The sequence below is a fragment of the Trachypithecus francoisi genome, unplaced genomic scaffold (assembly GCF_009764315.1).
Source record: "Trachypithecus francoisi isolate TF-2019V2 unplaced genomic scaffold, Tfra_2.0 Lachesis_group2, whole genome shotgun sequence".
In the NCBI taxonomy this organism is placed as follows: Eukaryota; Metazoa; Chordata; class Mammalia; order Primates; family Cercopithecidae; genus Trachypithecus; species Trachypithecus francoisi.
The window spans coordinates 66207668-66225223 of record NW_022681465.1 but is presented as its reverse complement, the minus strand read 5'-3'; the positions used below and the strand labels follow the sequence as shown (position 1 = coordinate 66225223).

Genomic DNA, 17556 nt, shown 5'->3' with positions numbered 1-17556 from the left:
ATTCTTCCTCAGGGCTGGAAGGGGCTGGTCACCGGCTCCCTTCAGACTCTTCTCCTTATCAGCCTCTGGCCATCAACACTCCTTTCGGTCCCCAATCCATGTTGTAATACTCGTTCAAGTGTAACACCGTCTAATTATTCTGAGTCATGAGCACAAAATAACTCATTCTGTCAATCAGATTCTTTTTTTTTTTTTTTTTAAAAAGATGGATTCTGGCTCTGTTGCCCAGGTTGGAGAGCAGTGGCGCAATCTTGGTTCACTGCAACCTCTGCCTCCTGGGTTCAAGTGATTCTCCTGCCTCAGGCTCCCGAGTAGCTGGGATTACAGGCCCATGCCACCACCATGCCCAGCTAATATTTTTTATTTTTTAGTTTTTTATTTTTTTTTGTATTTTTACTAGGGATGGGGTTTTGCCATGTTGACCAGGCTGGTCTCGGGCTCCCGATCTCAGGTGATCCACCTGCCTCGGCCTCCCAAAGTGCTGGGATTACAGGCGTGAGCCGCTGTGCCCGGCCAGATGTTTTTTTAAAAAGATGTATTTCACTGTCTTATACCTGCCATCTTCTCTGAGAATAAACTTGGAGTAGTGCGGGCATGCCCTCTCCACCAATCTGGGTGGTCGGAAGGGGACGCAAATGTTTTTTGAACATTAACATACTACACATTGTGCTAAATGCTTTAATGTACATTTCTTAAAGATCTGCTCAGCCTTTCAAAGTCAGGGTGTTCTCCTCTTTTTTCAGGTGAGGGAGTGGAAGTTCAGGGAGGTTAAATCATTAGTCTACGGTCACAAGGTAACTCAGCAGCTCAGGGCTAAACCTAGTTCTGCCAGGCTTCAAAACTCTTGCTTTTCCTGCTGTCCCAGATGACCACTGTAGGGGGAGCCAAGGCCGACTTTCCCACTAAGCCAGCACAGTGCTGAGGGGCCCCATGCCACCTTCAGGGATCCACAGAAGTATTTCCTTTTAAATATCTTTTTAAATAAGCACAAAAAAGTAAACACAATAGTAATGAATAGACACTAATGAATCCAGCTGTATCTTTTGTTTGTTTTAGTTTTTTGTTTTTTTGAGGAGTCTTGCTCTGTCACCAGGCTGGAATACACTGGTGTGATCTGGCCTCACCGAACCTCCGCCTCCTAGGTTCAAGTGATTCCCCTGCCTCAGCTTCCCAAGTAGCTGGAAATAGAGGCGCATGCCACCATGCCTGGCTAATTTTTTTTTATTATTGTTTTTTATTTTAGTAGAGACAGGGTTTCACCATGTTGGCCAGGATGGTCTTGATCTCCTGACCTCGTGATCTGCCTGTTTCAGCCTCCCAAAATGGGATTATAGGTGTGAGCCACTGCGCCCAGCCTCCAGCTGTATCTTTATACCAACACAGCCATACAATAAAATTTTTACTTTTTTTTTTTTTAACGGAGGAAAAGACCCATCATGTGCCTAAAAAAATGCCTTTCGCTGGGCGTGGTGGCTCACGCCTGTAATCCCAGCATTGGGAAGCCAAGGCGGGCAGATCACGAGCTCAGGAGTTCAAGACCAGCCTGGTCAACATGGTGAAACCTTGTCTCCACTAAAAATACAAAAAAATTAGCCGGGCACAGTGGCGGGTGCTTGTAATCCCAGCTACTCAGGAGGCTGAGGCAGGAGAATTGCTTGAACCTGGGAAGCGAAGGTTGCAGTGAGCCGAGATCGTGCCACTGCACTCCAGCCTGGGTGACAGAGCAAGACTCTATCTCAGAAAAAACAAAACAAAAAACAAAAAAAAAAACCTTTCATAATGATACACAAAAGTTCTAAGGTGCCTCCTGCACAGAGCCACTGCTTTCAATGCTGACTTTCTCTCTCTGGGCCCAGGCCAGCCGCCATAAGGAAATGCCCAGGAGATATAGAGTCGATTTGCTCTAAAAGCTGCAACTCCATCCTATCTTTTTCCTGCTTAGTTGAAATGCAGATTTGATATTAACACCACATTGAAAAGGATCATCTGAAATCTGATCGAAGTAAATGAACCAAACATAAGATAGTTATGTTTCAGGACACAGAGACACACAGAAATGTTGCCATGCACTTTGTTATGACTTAAAAAAAAAAATGTTCACATAGGCAGGAGGCTGAATGCAGTTATGCCTGGGGTATGTACCGTCTAAGAAACAAATGATTTTGAGGTTTTAAAGAAGACAAGAGCTCATACCAGCAATGGCTTCATCTTCCCGCTCCTGAGGCTGAAAGCTCATCTTAGGCAGGCTGCATCAGATAGAGCCCCCACCTACCTGAAAGGCGACTCTTGAGCTTGATTTTATTGCTGCCCTGTTTGGGACTTTCCAGGTTCCCCTTGGATTCCTCAGCACCGCACACATCTTGGGGTTCATCTGTCCCAGGCATCTGAAATGCAAAAAGCACAGAGCTGATGGGAGAGCCCAGCCCTGCGATGACTTATGCTGTCCCCCTCCACAATGTTATCTCAAGGCTCAAGGAGCAGGAATACATGTGTTATGTGAGAAGGATCACAGGATCAAAGCACCACCCTTCAGATAAGCTGCATTCACAATGCCTTGCATTGGCCAATTCCTCCTCAGCACGCGTCTCACCGCCCAGCATGGAACCACAGCCCCCAGTCCTCCCCAGCACGCGTCTCACCGCCCAGCATGGAGCCAGGGCCCCCAGTCCTCCCCAGCACGCGTCTCACCGCCCAGCATGGAGCCAGGGCCCCCAGTCCTCCCCAGCACGCGTCTCACCGCCCAGCATGGAGCCAGGGCCCCCAGTCCTCCCCAGCACGCGTCTCACCGCCCAGCATGGAGCCAGGGCCCCCAGTCCTCCCCAGCAGGCGTCTCACCGCCCAGCATGGAGCCAGGGCCCCCAGGGCCACTTTGTCTTCCATCCTACAGCTGAGGACACTTGTCGGTCAGTTACCCAGGTGGTCTCCCAGTGGTCAACTACAAAGCTACAATGCGAGCCCAGGTCTCTTGACCCGTGGGCCAGTGCTTTTTCCAACAATGCAAGTTGCAACAAATATTAAACCAGAAATTCAAATCAAATTCTAAGGTTTCTAAAATACAGTAAAAATTTGATTTTGTGGCAGCTATACATCTTAGTCAACCAAATGTTCTGTGTGCTATGCCCCTGACTATTGATCGACGGCTCCTGGAATCAAGCCCAGTCCAGGCACCCTGGAGGTGTCAACATGAGGTCAGCCCACATGTCCGGAAGCTGTGTGACCCCAGGAGGTGATGCAGAAAGTCTGATCCCAAGGCTCACTGGGTCCTCCATCCTAGACAAACCAGACATGCTAAAAACAAAATCGAGCCTCTATTTACTAGAGAAGAAAATGAGACGCATGCACTTTGAGAGTATTTATAAAAAACTGGGGGGTAAATTTACCCGTACAAGACCTTTGAGATACATCAAACAATAAACCTTCCCATTTGAAATTTTATTTTCCTTTGAGGTTCTAGAGGAAAAAAGTCTTACATTAAAATAGGTAATATTCTCACTAAGGAAGATATACATACTTAAAAAGGCATATGAGATATCAAGTAAAGAAAGGTTGATGAGGCTGGGCGTGGTGGCTCATGCCCAGAGGCAGAGGCGGGCAGATCACGAGGTCAGGAGATTGAGACCATCCTGGCTAATACAGCAAAATCCCGTCTCTACTAAAAATACAAAAAATTAGCTGGGCGTGGTGGTGGGTGCCTGTAGTCCCAGCTACCCGGGAGGCTGAGGCAGGAGAACTGACTGAACTCCTAAGGTGGAGGTTGCAGTAAGCCAAGATCCTGCCACTGCACTACAGCCTGGGTGACAGAGCGAGACTCCGTCTCTAAAGAAAAAAAAAAAAAAAAAAAAAAAAAAAGGCCGGGCGCGGTGGCTCATGCCTGTAATCTCAGCACTTTGGGAGGCCCAGGCAGGCAGATCACGAGGTCAGGAGATCGAGACCATCCTGGCTAACACGGTGAAACCCTGTCTCTACTAAAAATACAAAAAATCAGCCGGGTGTGGTGGCGGTCACCTATAGTCCCAGCTACTCAGCAGGCTGAGGCAGGGGAATGGTGTGAACCCAGGAGGTGGAGCTTGCAGTGAGCCAACCTGGCACCACTGCGCTCCAGCCTGGGCGACAGAGCGAGATTGCATCTCAAAAACAACAACAATAACAACAAAAGTTGATGATGAAGATTCCTGACTTCTCTTAAAGATGCCATTCAGCCTGACAGTTGTCTGGAGTTCATGACTACTAAGTTAAGCTCAGTTGGCAGGAACCTTCCTCCCAACTAGGGTTGGGAGAAATCAACCTGGTCCTACTTAAAAGTGCTTTTTGTATGTATTCAAAAGCTTCTTGATTTGCATTTTGTCTTACCAGTTATCAAAAGGTGATGTAATTATAGCGCCAATTAGAGTGCCACTCCTCACCATCAAGTTAACAGGTAATGAAAATTATATATTGTATATTAAATTCAGTATATAGCTGGGTACAGTGGCAGGTGCCTGTAGTCCCAGCTATTCAGGAGGCTGAGGCAGGAGGATCACTTGAGCCCAGGAGGTTAAGATCAGCAGCCTGGGCAACATAGCAAGGCCCTTCCTCTTAAAAAAAAATTCACCTGAGGTCAGGAGTTCAAGACCAGCCTAGCCAACATGGTGAAACCCTGTCTTTACTAAAAATACAAAAACTAGCCGGGTGTGGTAGCACACACCTGTAATCCCAGCTACTTGGGAGGCTGAGGCCGGAGAATCACTTGAACCTGGGAGGCGGAGGTTGCAGTGAGCCGAGATCACGCCACTGCACTCTATCCTAGGTGACAGAGCCAGACTCTGTCTCAAAAAAGAAAAAAAAAATTCAATATATAAAAAGGTATCAAGTAAGCAGTTAGAGTAATTCCACAGGTAATCTCTTTTAAGAAGTAATTGCTTATATACAAATTATGTATACAGTATGTGAAGTTTGGAAGATTCCCTCTTCCTTCTCAAGTTCAACTATCTTTCTGGGTTAGAAAGAGGAATAAGAAGGTCTGAGAATGAGGCAATGTAGGCAAAACTGAGAAAGGGGCATTGAGAAAACAAATTAATTCTGACAAATAAAACAAAGGTAATACATTTGTTGCATTCATATGACCTTATCAGGACTGGCAGGTTTCCAGGTTTAAATTATGAAGAAAAAGCAGGAACAGAATCTTGAGGGTGATTTTAGAGATTCCCTGGAGGGATGTCTTTCCCAACCCCAAATCCTGACATCAATACATACACAGAGAAGAAAGAGCCATCTCTGAGACAGGCCTGAGTTCTGGGCCACATACAAATAGAAGAACCCAGAGAAAAGCCTTAGAGCCTCCCCTTTGCTTGACTTAAAAACTTTATGCAAGGAACCTGTCTCCAGGTTCTTTCCGTAAGATCTCCAGACTGTGAACCACAATTACCAGAGAGTGAGTTAAATTCCTGGTTCCAATCGGGCTCGATGGCTCACACCTGTAATCCCAGTACTTTGGGAAGCGGAGACGGGCGGATCACTTGATATCAGGAGTTCAAGACCATCCTGGCCAACATGGTGAAATCCCATTTCTACTAAGGATACAAAAATTAGCTGTGCATGGTGGCACGTGCCTGTAATCCTAGCTACTCTGAAGGTTGAGGCATAAGAATCACTTGAGCCTGGGAGGCAGAGGTTCCAGTGGGCTGAGATTGCGCCACTGCACTCCAACCTGGGTGACTGAGCGAGACTTTGTGTCCAAAAAAAAAAATTCCTGGTTCCTTCTGATAATACCACCTGACCCAGGCTATGGACCTTCAGAGAAAGGGATTCCCTGGCTTGCAAGACATTACCTCCTCTGGTGCCTACTAAATGGGTAGCTTATTACACAGTGGCCAAGGCCCCAGACGTTGGAAAGTCTGTCTGAGATGCTCATGCCAAGCGAGGAAAACCATGCCAGCCTATTGTTTCTGGACTTAGGAAGTTTTCTCCATCTGTCTTCTCCTTTATTTTCCCAACACAGCCCCAGGTTTTCATAGGATCAGATACATTTTGGAGATGATACAAGCACTTATGAGCACCCGAGAAGGAAAGGAGCCTGCCTGAAAGGTTTCTCGTCACGACAGAGAGATTCAGTTTCTATGATCTACAAAATGCCAGTAAGGTTTTTTATGCCAAAGAAATCCTGTGCTAAAGATGGTATATGTGGGCCAGATGTGGTTCACACCTGTAATCCCAGCACTCTGGAAGGCCGAGGAGGGCAGATCTCTTGAGGCTAGGAGTTCAAGACCTGCCTGGTCAACATGGCGAAACCCCGTCTCTACTAAAATACAAAAATTAGCCAGATGTGGTGGTGAGCGCCTGTAGTCCAAGCTACTTGGGAGGCTGAGGAAGGAGAATTGCTTGAACTCAGGAGGCTGAGGTTGCAGTGGGCCGAGATCCCGCCACTGCATTCCAGCCTAGGCAAAAGAGCGAGACTCTGTCTCAAAAAAAAAAAAAAAAAAAGAGATGGTGTATGTGGCTACCTAATGCCTGTAGCTTGAACCAGTAAGAATGGACCTAGAGATATCTCAAAGAGTTGCCAGCAGAGACTGTTGAGCTCAAGGAAGGAGTGACATTTTATTTCAGAGCACACTGAAAGGGTTAGCAGTGGGGAATGAATTTAAATGGAACTGTTTCTTGTAACAAAAAACTTATTTTTCATTGAGTTTGTTGTGATATTAGATGACTTGTAACTCACTGAACAGGAAGTGGGTTGCTTAGACACATTCATTCCAGATTATGTCAGGAAGTAGTAATATAAAATGCAATTTTGATTACACTTTCGTGACTATTGTCTGAAAATGTCCACACTCTTAAGAGAGTCCCTTTTCTGTGTGTGGTTTTGTTCCCGATGCACAGAGCAAACTGTTCTGGAAATGATGTCATTTTAGTTGTTCTGAAATGAAATTTGCAAAATGTTCTCCTGGAAGGCCTTCAGTTCAGCGAATCAGTTGATAAAATCTATTATTCATGCGCAGTTTCTAATTCATGTGTTACAAAACAATGCCATTATTGCTTCTCGGCCTTTTGGCTAACATCAAGTGTAGTACAAAACAATCCCATTATATTAATGGAGTCTCATAGAATTTGCCAATTTCCATGGTAGAGCCTTCCTGTTTGCATCATTTTCCACACCTGTAACATACACAGCAGCGAGAAGAAGCATCTTTAGCATCTGATTTTGCAGAGAGGTGGTGGGACACAGTGGTTGAGTATCTGGCCAGCTACCTGGGCACAAATCCTGAGTATACCATTTTACTGCAATTTAGGCACATCAGTCAACCTCTTTGAGCATCAATGTCCTCATCTGAAAAATGGGCCTGCATTTGGGAATTAAATAACATAGGTTTCTGACTAAAGGTGGAAGATTCCTCCTGATTTCCTTTTGAGACCACACTAACATGACAGGGAAAATATTTTTTTACAAAAAGACAGACATAATTCACAAGGATAAAGAAAACAGAAGAAAAAAGCAACAAATTCTGGAAACCAGCAAGCTGACGATGATGTGGCAATGGATCTGACTTGAGAAAGTTGAATCCTAAGTGTGGATTAGAGAAGGCTGAACATTCACACAGAGTGCTCCCCCAGAGCCTAGGAGGTGCCGAAAGAGGACCTCTGGAAGTGGGCATGAAGGCGGAAGCGGTAGCCCAAGAAACGACCGAGAGAGTAAAAGTGACTGACGTGGCCACTGATTTACACAGGTCTGATTCCTCGGCAGATTCTCAGGGGCTGAGAATGGCCCAGGGAAACTTTGAGGTGCATCAGAATCAACAGGAAAGCTAACGAAGAACACAAGAGACCAGGTTCATGGAAGGGGAACAGGGCCTGGGTCTCTGGAATTCACCACTGCCCTGGGCCAACGGAACCACCCTCCAGTGAAACTTGGCACACAACTAAGCTGCGACTTCCCAGTTCTTTCTGCTCTCCCCCACGTTTACTTCAGAAATGAAGAAGGGAAGAAATGAAAGCTTCTCAGCTGCACCTGAGTAGCCCACTAGCCAACAAATAAGGGAGACTGTCATGTTGCTCCCTATTCAGAGTATACATATTTTAATCAGTGATTTATGGAAACTTGTTCTGCTCAATGTATAAACTACAATAAGCACAGGAGGTGGATACAGAGTATAATGCAATTTACATGTGCCATAGGCAGCAGCATGGATTGTGCCTATAACATATTGATGATTGATATCCAAGGCAGTTTTTTCATTATGTGAAATAGGAACAATCTTATTTATGTTTAAAGGGTTAAAATTACCTTGCAGTTGTCTTATAGGGTTATCATGAGGATTCAAAAGGAATTCATTGTAGAGTACCTAATGTGTATCATAAGACTATAGGTAAGGTTTAGTTGAAATTAAAAAAATTGGCCGAGCGCGGTGGCTCAAGCCTGTAATCCCAGCACTTTGGGAGGCCGAGACGGGCGGATCACAAGGTCAGGAGATTGAGACCATCCTGGCTAATAACCTGGCTAATAACGGTGAAACCCCGTCTCTACTAAAGAATACAAAAAAAAACTAGCCAGGCGAGGAGGCGGGCGCCTGTAGTCCCACCTACTTGGGAGGCGGAGGCAGGAGAATGGCGTAAACCTGGGAGGCGGAGCTTGCAGTGAGCTGAGATCCGGCCACCGCACTCCAGCCTGGGCGACAGAGCCAGACTCCGTCTCAAAAAAAAAAAATAAATAAATAAATAAAATAAAAAGGCCCAAGCTTTCTCCCCCCAGGTCTCAGTGAGGTGCCTCCAGATTTGATGATTACATAGACTGTAGCTCTAGACTGTAGAGATATACATCTCAACTTCATACCCATGGAGAGGTGGCAGATTTCATTAAAGAATAAAGAAAACCCAATGGAAATCCAAAGACATGCCATCTTCTTTGGAGACGGGGAAAAAAAAGCCCTTTAATAAAATTACTGCAAAACTCACAGCTAAAAAGGCATTTTAAAGGCATGTGTCTGAAATGCTCAGTTTTTAGAAATCAGGTTTGCGCACAAGAACAAGGAGGATCTGAAAACATGCTCTGGTCCTCTGATCAGAATAGGAGCAGTGGAAAATAGAAAATAAAGGAATACGTGATGACTAACTAGAGAAAAAAGGGATACTTCCTTAAAAGAGATGATCTTAGACAACAGGTTCCACAGTCTGATGAGTAACCTGGGATTGTGAAGTCCCAGAGCACAGTGATGTATGGAAAAGACCCTTGATGGTTCCTATCTTAAAGAGGGAGTCACGAAAGTAGGGAGATGCTTTGTTATTCCTAAATTAGTGGGGGTGACTGGCACCTGAAGAAGTCTACCTAAGACAGTCAAAACCACAGGGAAGAGAGTAGAATCCCAGGCCCAGAAAACATGAGAGAAACGATTTTAAGACTGCAGAGGAAGAGCTTCAGAAGGATGATCTGGGACAGCTCTCCCAAGAGAGATCGGCATACGTGGACACATTAAAAGGCAAAACCTCAAGGAAGACTGAGAAGAATGAAAAAAATCCTCAGTAAACTCTGAAGGAACACAGTTATCGCTCATTGCTCTGATGAAAGTGGGCTGAGAAATGCATGAAATGAAGCACTCTAAAGGGAGTAAATATGAGAAAAACCAAGGGGACGGGGCCTGGTGGGAGGAGAATAGGCCAGAACTTGATGCTGGTCTGATAGGAGAACATTTCCTAGGTGGAGTTCGCTAACGCAGAGCCAGTGGTGGTCAGCATGCATTTGAACAATGGATACTTCACTAAATAGAAGAGTCATTGATTGATTTCATCTCTTTCACAGTGACAGGCCCTGTATGTTATTATCTACATTAGTATGTTAGGAAAAAAAGGTCTGAGTCAGAATGTAAAGAGTAGAAATATTTTTTTAAAAAGCACCCAAATCTAGCAAGCAAGCCTGTAAAGAAGAAATGGAACTAATTTAAGCAGCAGGTAAAAAGGAAACTCAAGTGAGTCTTCCCCAAAGGGGAAGGATATGAATCACTACAGACATATCCAATTACTGCCCCAAAATATGTAGGAGAAAGCAATGCCATGTGACCCATGGGGCACTCAAAACCTGAGAAAAAACTAATCTCAAGGAGCAGGCAGCAGAGGTATTAGTCCTTACTAGCTCATTAGGGGCACAAGCTCTAGAATCATCAACAGAAGGTCTGGATCATGAATCTGCAGAGGGTGTTTTTCCAGCTGAACAAATGTGGAAGGAGAGATGAAGCTTTCTTCAGTCTAAGCACTTCCATGCCAAGAGGCAGTGGAAATGGAAAACGTGGCTCAGGACTGACTGAACATTCCTGCTTTTAAGAAGGTAGAGCTCCATCAGAGGCACCATCCACACCCAATATAGCATGCCACGAAGCCCTCTACTTTTATGTCAGAGTGAAAATGCAAACCAAGAAGCTATTGAATACACACAGAAAGCACTTGAAGTAGAACTGGGTTGATTTCCCTCCATCTCCAGTTGGGAGGAAGATTCCTGCCAATTGGGTTTAAGTTCAGGGTCGTGAACTCCAGACAACTGTCAGACTGACTGGTATCTTTAAGAGAAGCCAAGAATCTTTTCCTCATCAACCTGCCTTTACTTGGTATTATTGAGTCTCTCTGGTCTGCCCTATTGGGAGATAATTCTCCCTGGGTCTCTTGCATTTCTGCTTGGCTTGCAAACACAGACAGAGGCTGTTGTTACACGGAATTATCTGTCTTTCCAGGGATGTTTGTAAAGGGAACAGTCTTGAATGTTAGATAAGTGTCTCAGGAGGAAGGGACAGGTCCTTCCTCTGGTGCAAAGGTTGGTCAGGTCTGCTTCTAGCCCATCATAAAAGACTGAGGTTGCCTATGGTCAGGGATCCTCAGCTGTGATGCAAATCCACTGCATGTGCACACCCCTAAGCTTGTGTCACTGCCACAGGACTTGCGGGTGGAAGGGGAAATAATGTGAACATGGGCCAGGCGCGGTGGCTCAAGCCTGTAATCCCAGCACTTTGGGAGGCCGAGGCGGGCGGATCATGAGGTCAGGAGATCAAGACCATCCACATGGTGAAACCCCGTCTCTACTAAAAAAAATACAAAAAACTAGCCGGGCGAGGTGGTGGGCGCCTGTAGTCCCAGCTACTCGGGAGGCTGAGGCAGGAGAATGGCGTGAACCCGGGAGGCGGAGCTTGCAGTGAGCTGAGATCCGGCCACTGCACTCCAGCCCGGGCGACAGAGCGAGACTCCGTCTCAAAAAAAAAAAAAAAAAAATGTGAACATGAAGCCCTCAACTGAGATTCAATCCTAAACTGGGATTAAAGAAGCCAAAATCTAGCTGCTGTGCCATGAGTAATAAAGTCATTTGTCTCTGACTCGGAATCTCAAGTCTCCTGCCAGCATCCACGAAACTATTGTGGAAAAGCGCAGGTATTTTTCTTTCTTTCTTTTTACAGTTCTTGATCCCACCTTTGGCAAATTTAAACAAGGTCCCAAGAACAAAATCTTGCCTAGGACAACTGTCTAGGGACTGGGGTTTGGCTCAGTTTTCTAAATGTCAAGGGCGTGGGGACAATGTTTTGATACTATTGAGAGTCCACTTACTTTTATTTATTTGCATATCACTAAAAAGTAAAGCACATGAGAGACCTGCTGTTGAATGAATTCAGTTTTCTTGGAGCTGGAAAAAACTTTATTTGTTCCTGTGGAAAACAGCCCAGACTGCAGATGCTGAAAAACATAATCTTTTTCCAGCATCAAGCACCAAGGATCTCCTTAACTAAGAATGAGCAAAATAATGGCTGGGCGTGGTGGCTCATGCCTGTAATCCCAGCACTTTGGGAGGCCAAGGCCGGTGGATCACTTGAGGTCAGGAGTTCCAGATCAGCCTGGCCAACCTGGTGAAACCCCATCTCTACTAAAAATACAAAAAATCAGCTGGGTGTGGTGGTACATGTCTATAATCCCAGCTACCCTGGAGGCTGAGGCAGTAGAATTCCTTGAATCCAGGAGGCAAAGAGTGCTGCAGTGAGCCAAGGTTGTGCCACTGCACTCCAGTCTGGGCGACAAGAGCGAGACTCTGTCTCAAAAAAAAAAAAAAAAAAAAAGAGCAAAATAAGAAATAGGAGAGATCAAAGGAGGCCATTAAGGGCTTTGGTTTTTTTAAAAACACAAAAGTCAAGGAAATTTAAGTCAAGATGTTAATTACTTTAGATTTTAACATCTTTGGATTATGACTTACAAGGGCATTTAATTTATTTGAACATTATTATGATGCTGACATTTTATATCATTGCAGAACCTCTGAAAAGTTGCACTAGACGATGTGGCTGGAAATAATTTTGGATGAGAAATACCACGGGGACTGAGTTTTAGTTTCTGGCAAATTTCGCCTTCTAGGGGTGGAGGGCAAACCATCATTGCCCATGAGACAGGCCTCTTGGGTCCAAGCTAAAAGTCTAGTCCTTAGAAATGTCCTATACCTTGTTTCAAAGCATTTGTGAGCTCTCCTGGAACACGCCGTGACTAATATCATGTCGCAATCCTGAGTGTCCTCTGTCTTTCTCAGCTAGCTCTTGCAGCCTTACAAACAAACCATGGCTTTTATCTCCAGCCGTTTCCTTTGTGCAAGCATGCCTAGTCCCAAAGAAAACTTCAGGACTGGTTGCACCCAGTTCTCACCATGTTTTTATGGTTCCCAAGACTTGAAAAACAAGAAAAAATCTGCAGATGTGACAGAAGACATCTAAGCTCCAAATCCCCAGGAAGCTCTGTTGGCTCATCCCCCTGATCAGTATCCACAGGACAGTGGAACGCGGTGATTTCCCTTTCAGGCTTCAGTCACACTAAGATTATTTTTAGGTTGCCAAAGGAAGCTCATTTTCCAAGTCTCTGGGGCAGATGTTTGAGTGACCGAAGGAGAACCAGATGGTCATCAGAGAGGCCTGGGATGGGAATGAATAACCATTCAGAAAATGGGACTCAGGACAACAATAAATCAGCACAAAGTAGCAAGAAGCCTGCAAGTTACATGTAGAAATTAAAACAGGAATCTACTGCTACACTCAACCCACTGCTTTCCAACCAAGAGAGTAATTCAGAACTAAAGAGGAAAAACAGTAACACCAAAAAGTCAAACTCGTCAACCCTGGGCGTGCTCTGGTACACGCAGGGCATGTGTGCATAGATCAGAGGTTGTCAGATGCAGCTGGGAGTGGGGGGAGCTGCAGCTGATGTCCACTGTGACGCTCAGGCTGTGGCTCTGCAAATGAATTAATACTGCCCTTGTTCTAGCTAAGCCCATTTCCAGTTTCCTCCCATTCATCATCCCCAAACAATTTGAATGGGCTTAACACACATTGAGAGTGATTATTTTTATGCGTTCAAATTTAAAGAGATCTCTTGATTCCTTAGAAAGTTGAGGCAATACCTTTAAGGGCACAGGAATGTAATCAGTCATTAGCTCACAACTGACCCTCTTGCAGTGGGTTTGTACGTGTCACGTTCCCAAGAGAGGATAGTGTCCTACAGTAACTCTCAGCTCTTTGAAAGTAACAGGGGGGCCAGGCATGGTGGCTCACACCTGTAATCCCAGCACTTTGGGAGGCCAAGGTAGGTGGAGCACCTGAGGTCAGGAGTTCAAGACCAGCCTGGCCAACATGGTGAAATCCCATCTCTACTAAAAATACAAAAAATCAGCCGGGCATGGTGGCACACACCTGTAATCCCAGCTACTCAGGAGGCTGAGGCAGGAGAATTGCTTGAGCCCAGGAGGCAGAGATTGCAGTGAGAAGAGATCTTGCCACTGTACTCCAGTCTGGCCGACAGAGCGAGACTCTGTCTCAAAAAAAAAAAACAGGGGATGTGGATGTCAAGGAAGAGAATGCATGTGTTCATCCTTAGTACAGATTTCAAATTGAGGTAAGGTAGTAACAGGCATTCTCTGGGAAGTAGAACTCTCTCACTCTTGCCGCGGTCCCATGACCTAGTGGGTGAGAAAACTATGGAGTCTGCAGCTATTCTTTGGATTTGGGGGCTGGCTACTCAAGGTAGACCCTTGGGTCATTTCTTAGCAGGGTTGGCTACCAGGTTCATTGCATTGGACGTGTTTCTGGAAGTGGGACTATGATATGCTTTACCTTGAACACCAGAATGACAAAATCAGGGGTGTGTGTGTGCGTGCACGCATACACATGCATACAGGAAAACCTCAAGACATGTAAAAAGTAGAGGTGGGAAGGCTTTTAAAAAAAGAAAGGCATATAAAAGAGCCCTAAGAAGTAAACAGGGCTGGGCACAGTTGCTCACACCTGTCATCTCCGCACTTTGGAAGGCTGAGGCGGGCGGATTGCTTTGAGCCCAGGAGTTCAAGACCAGCCTGGGCAACACGACAAGACCTTGTCTCTACAAAAAATACAAAATCTAGCTGGGTGTGGTGGCATATGCCTGCAGTCTCAGCTACTCAGGAGGCTGAGGCGGGAGAATAGCTTGAGCCTGGAAGCCGAGATCGTCCCACTGCACTCCAGGCTGGGTGACAGAGCCAGACATTGTCGCCAAAAAAAAAAAAAAGAAAAAAAAAAGTAGTAAACAGGACAATTGGCAGGAAAGAAAGCAAGAGGTGAACTGTCAGAGGGGGCCCTGATACAGCAATGGAGTCAAATCCAATTCAGCAGCAACAGTAAACACGCCAGGCTCTTTTCTAGATAAACCTTTTAGAAAATGTGTCGTACTCTTACATGGATTATTGTAACAGAAAAAGATTGTTTTAACTGGGCATGCCATTTAGGCAGGTTTTAGATGAAGAGTAAGACATCAGGGGCTGGGCATGGTCGCTTGCATCTGTAATCCCAGCACTCTAGGAGACTGAGGCGAGTGGATCACTTGAGGTCAGGGGTTCAAGACCAGCCTGGGCAACACAGTGAAATCTTGTGTCTACTAAGAACACAAAAATTAGCCGGGCGTTGTGGAGGACACCTGTAATCCTAGCTACTAGGGAGGCTGAGGCAAGAGAATCACTTGAAATGGGAGGTGGAGGTTGCAGTGAGTTGAGATCGCGCCACTGCACTCCAGCCCGGGTGACAGAGTGAGACCCTGTTTCCAAAAAAAAAAAGCATCGTGGTTTACATTTGGGGCTCACTAGTTGTTGTTGTTACTGTTGTCTGAGACGGAGTTTCGCTCTTGTTGCCCAGGTTGGAGTGCAATGGTATGGTCTTGGCTCACCACAACCCCCACCTCCCGGGTCCAAGCAATTCTCCTGCCTCAGCCTCCTGAGTAGCTGTGATTACAAGCATGCGCCAGCACGCCCAGCTAATTTTGTATTTTTAGTAGAGACAGGGTTTCTCCATGTTGGTCAGGATGGTCTTGAACTCCTGACCTCAGGTGATCCGCTCTCAGCCTCCCAAAGGGCTGGGATTACAGGTGTGAGCCACTGCACCCGTCCAGGGCTCACTGTTAAGTTCCAGGCAGCACTCTCTGGCCTGCTGCTGCCTTCCCCAGATCGACATGAGCTCCTTGCTGCTTCCTTCCTTCCTTCCTTTCTTTATAGGAATAGTGTTGAGTTCATGGGTTTTGCTGACATGTATTTCTAAGGGCAGGTGCTTCTTGAAGATAATCTGTTGGGAAAGCCGAGACGCTGGTGAGCCCACAGGAAGGAATAAAAAGGCTGTTCCAGGCTCACAAATGATCACCCGCAGCAGGCTCAGCAAACTCATGCCTGGGGGCCAAATCGGGCCCAGCACTTGTTTTTGTCAGGTTTTACTGGAACGCAGTCATGCCTATTTATTTACTTATTGTTTATGGCTGCTTTCAAAGCACAAAGGCAGAGGTGAGCAGTTGCAACAAAGACTGTTTGGCTAGCAAAGCCTGAAATACTTATTATCTGGCCCTTCAGTTGTAACTCCTCATCTACAACAGTGCCCCCATCCATGGGGGGTATGTACCAAACCCCACGTTTCTTTCTTTTCTTTTTTGAGATGAAGTCTCACTCTGTCACCTAGGCTGGAGTTCAATAACGCAATCTTAGCTCACTGCAACCTCCACCTCCTGGGTTCAAGCGATTCTCCTGCCTCAGCCTCCTGAGTAGCTGGGATAACAGGAGTGCACCACCACGCCCGGCTAATTTTTGTATTTTTAGTAGAGGCGAGGTTTTGCCATGTTGGCCATATTGGTCTCAAACTCCTGACCTCAGGTAATCTGCCCGCCTCGGCCTCCCAAAGTACTGGGCTTATAGGGATGAGCCACCGCACCTGGCCCCATTAATCGGAACATGTTTCTGTTCACGTCTTCCACCCACAAATCTAATGCCTTTTCCATCTTAGCTAAGCACTTATGCACTGTGGCTGTAACTTTTGCGGCTTGAGGGGTGATGACAAAATTAGCATGAATTTCTTCTTCCTTCTTCACAGTTTCAAGGATAGAAGATTTGTTCTTACCACAGATCTTGCAACCTCAGCATATGACTTTTCCTTCCTTCCTCAAGAATCTTTCCACCGAAAGGAAGCCCTGTATGGCTTCTCTTTGGCGTATCTGCATTGCCAGCATCACCGCTTGCACTATGGGGCAATCATGAAGTAGAATACAATTGCTTGATCACAAGAACCGTGATACCCCAACAGTTGATCTGATCACGGGGCTGGCTACGTAGTGACTAACGGGCAGGGAGTGTAGACGGCGTGGATAAACTGAATGAAGGGGTGATTCATGTCCCAGGCGGGACAGAGCAGGACAGCGTGAGATTTCACCACTCTCGTCAGAATGGCACACAATTTAAAACTTACGAATTGTTTGTTTCTGGAGTTATATTTTCTGATAGAGGTTTACTGTGGATAAATGAAATTGCAAGAAGCAAAACTCTGGAGAAGGGGGGCTACTGTCTAGGAATAGTTCATACTCTAGCCCTACCCATCTCCCCACTGCCATCTGTACCCAGAATCATTATGAAGACTTGAGAATTTTCAGAAATATGACTTAGTAAGTGGAAGGGAAGGAAGTGACAGGGAGAGACATCTTAGGGAAGGAGCTAGCACGGTATTTCCTCTAAAAGCAACCTTGTCATCCAGGGTTCTGTGTAATTTTATCTTTAAATTTCATTTTTAAATGATACAGATAAACTCTTTAAAGTAACAAGGATTCTTTTAAAAATGTACATACTTTGCTAAGTGTCCCAGGATCATCTGCCACTGTTTAAATAGGTTTTAGGTCAGATCGCTTTCCTAACAAACACACTGCTTAGAAAAATGGAAGAGGTTGGTTTGGTTTTTGGTCTTTTGGGTTGTTGTTGGTGGTGAAATGAGAGAATGTGGCTTGGAGGAGGAGGAAGGAGAGGCTGTCTGGGAGGGGAGACAGTGGCGACCTCAGTGGAGAGTTCAGACCTGGATGAGGGCTCTAGGCTCCAGGGGGCCTGTCAAGACAGCCAGCATCCAGTGAGCAGGAGGGGATGGCACAAGGGTTCAAAGGCAAATAGAACCCCATTCAAAATACTGCATAAGGCCAGCCCGGCCTTCAGGAAAAAAGGGAAGGAAACTCTTTTCATCCTCTCCCTCCACGCCAAGAGGCCCTTGCTCCCAGAAGTCAGCACCCCGACTGGCAGGTGCTGTCACTCACATAGCTTCC

General features: G+C 45.8%; 1 protein-coding gene across 5 annotated transcripts in view; it reads right to left on the bottom strand.

The window, feature by feature from the left end:
• Window positions 1-17556, bottom strand: part of PDZD2 (PDZ domain containing 2) — a 493831-nt gene that overhangs the window by 70863 nt on the left and 405412 nt on the right. For all 5 annotated transcript variants that reach the window (XM_033179276.1, XM_033179277.1, XM_033179279.1 and 2 more), the window contains one exon: window positions 2273-2384. In XM_033179276.1, the coding sequence (XP_033035167.1) occupies window positions 2273-2384 (112 nt within the window). The remainder of the gene's footprint in view (window positions 1-2272; window positions 2385-17556) is intronic.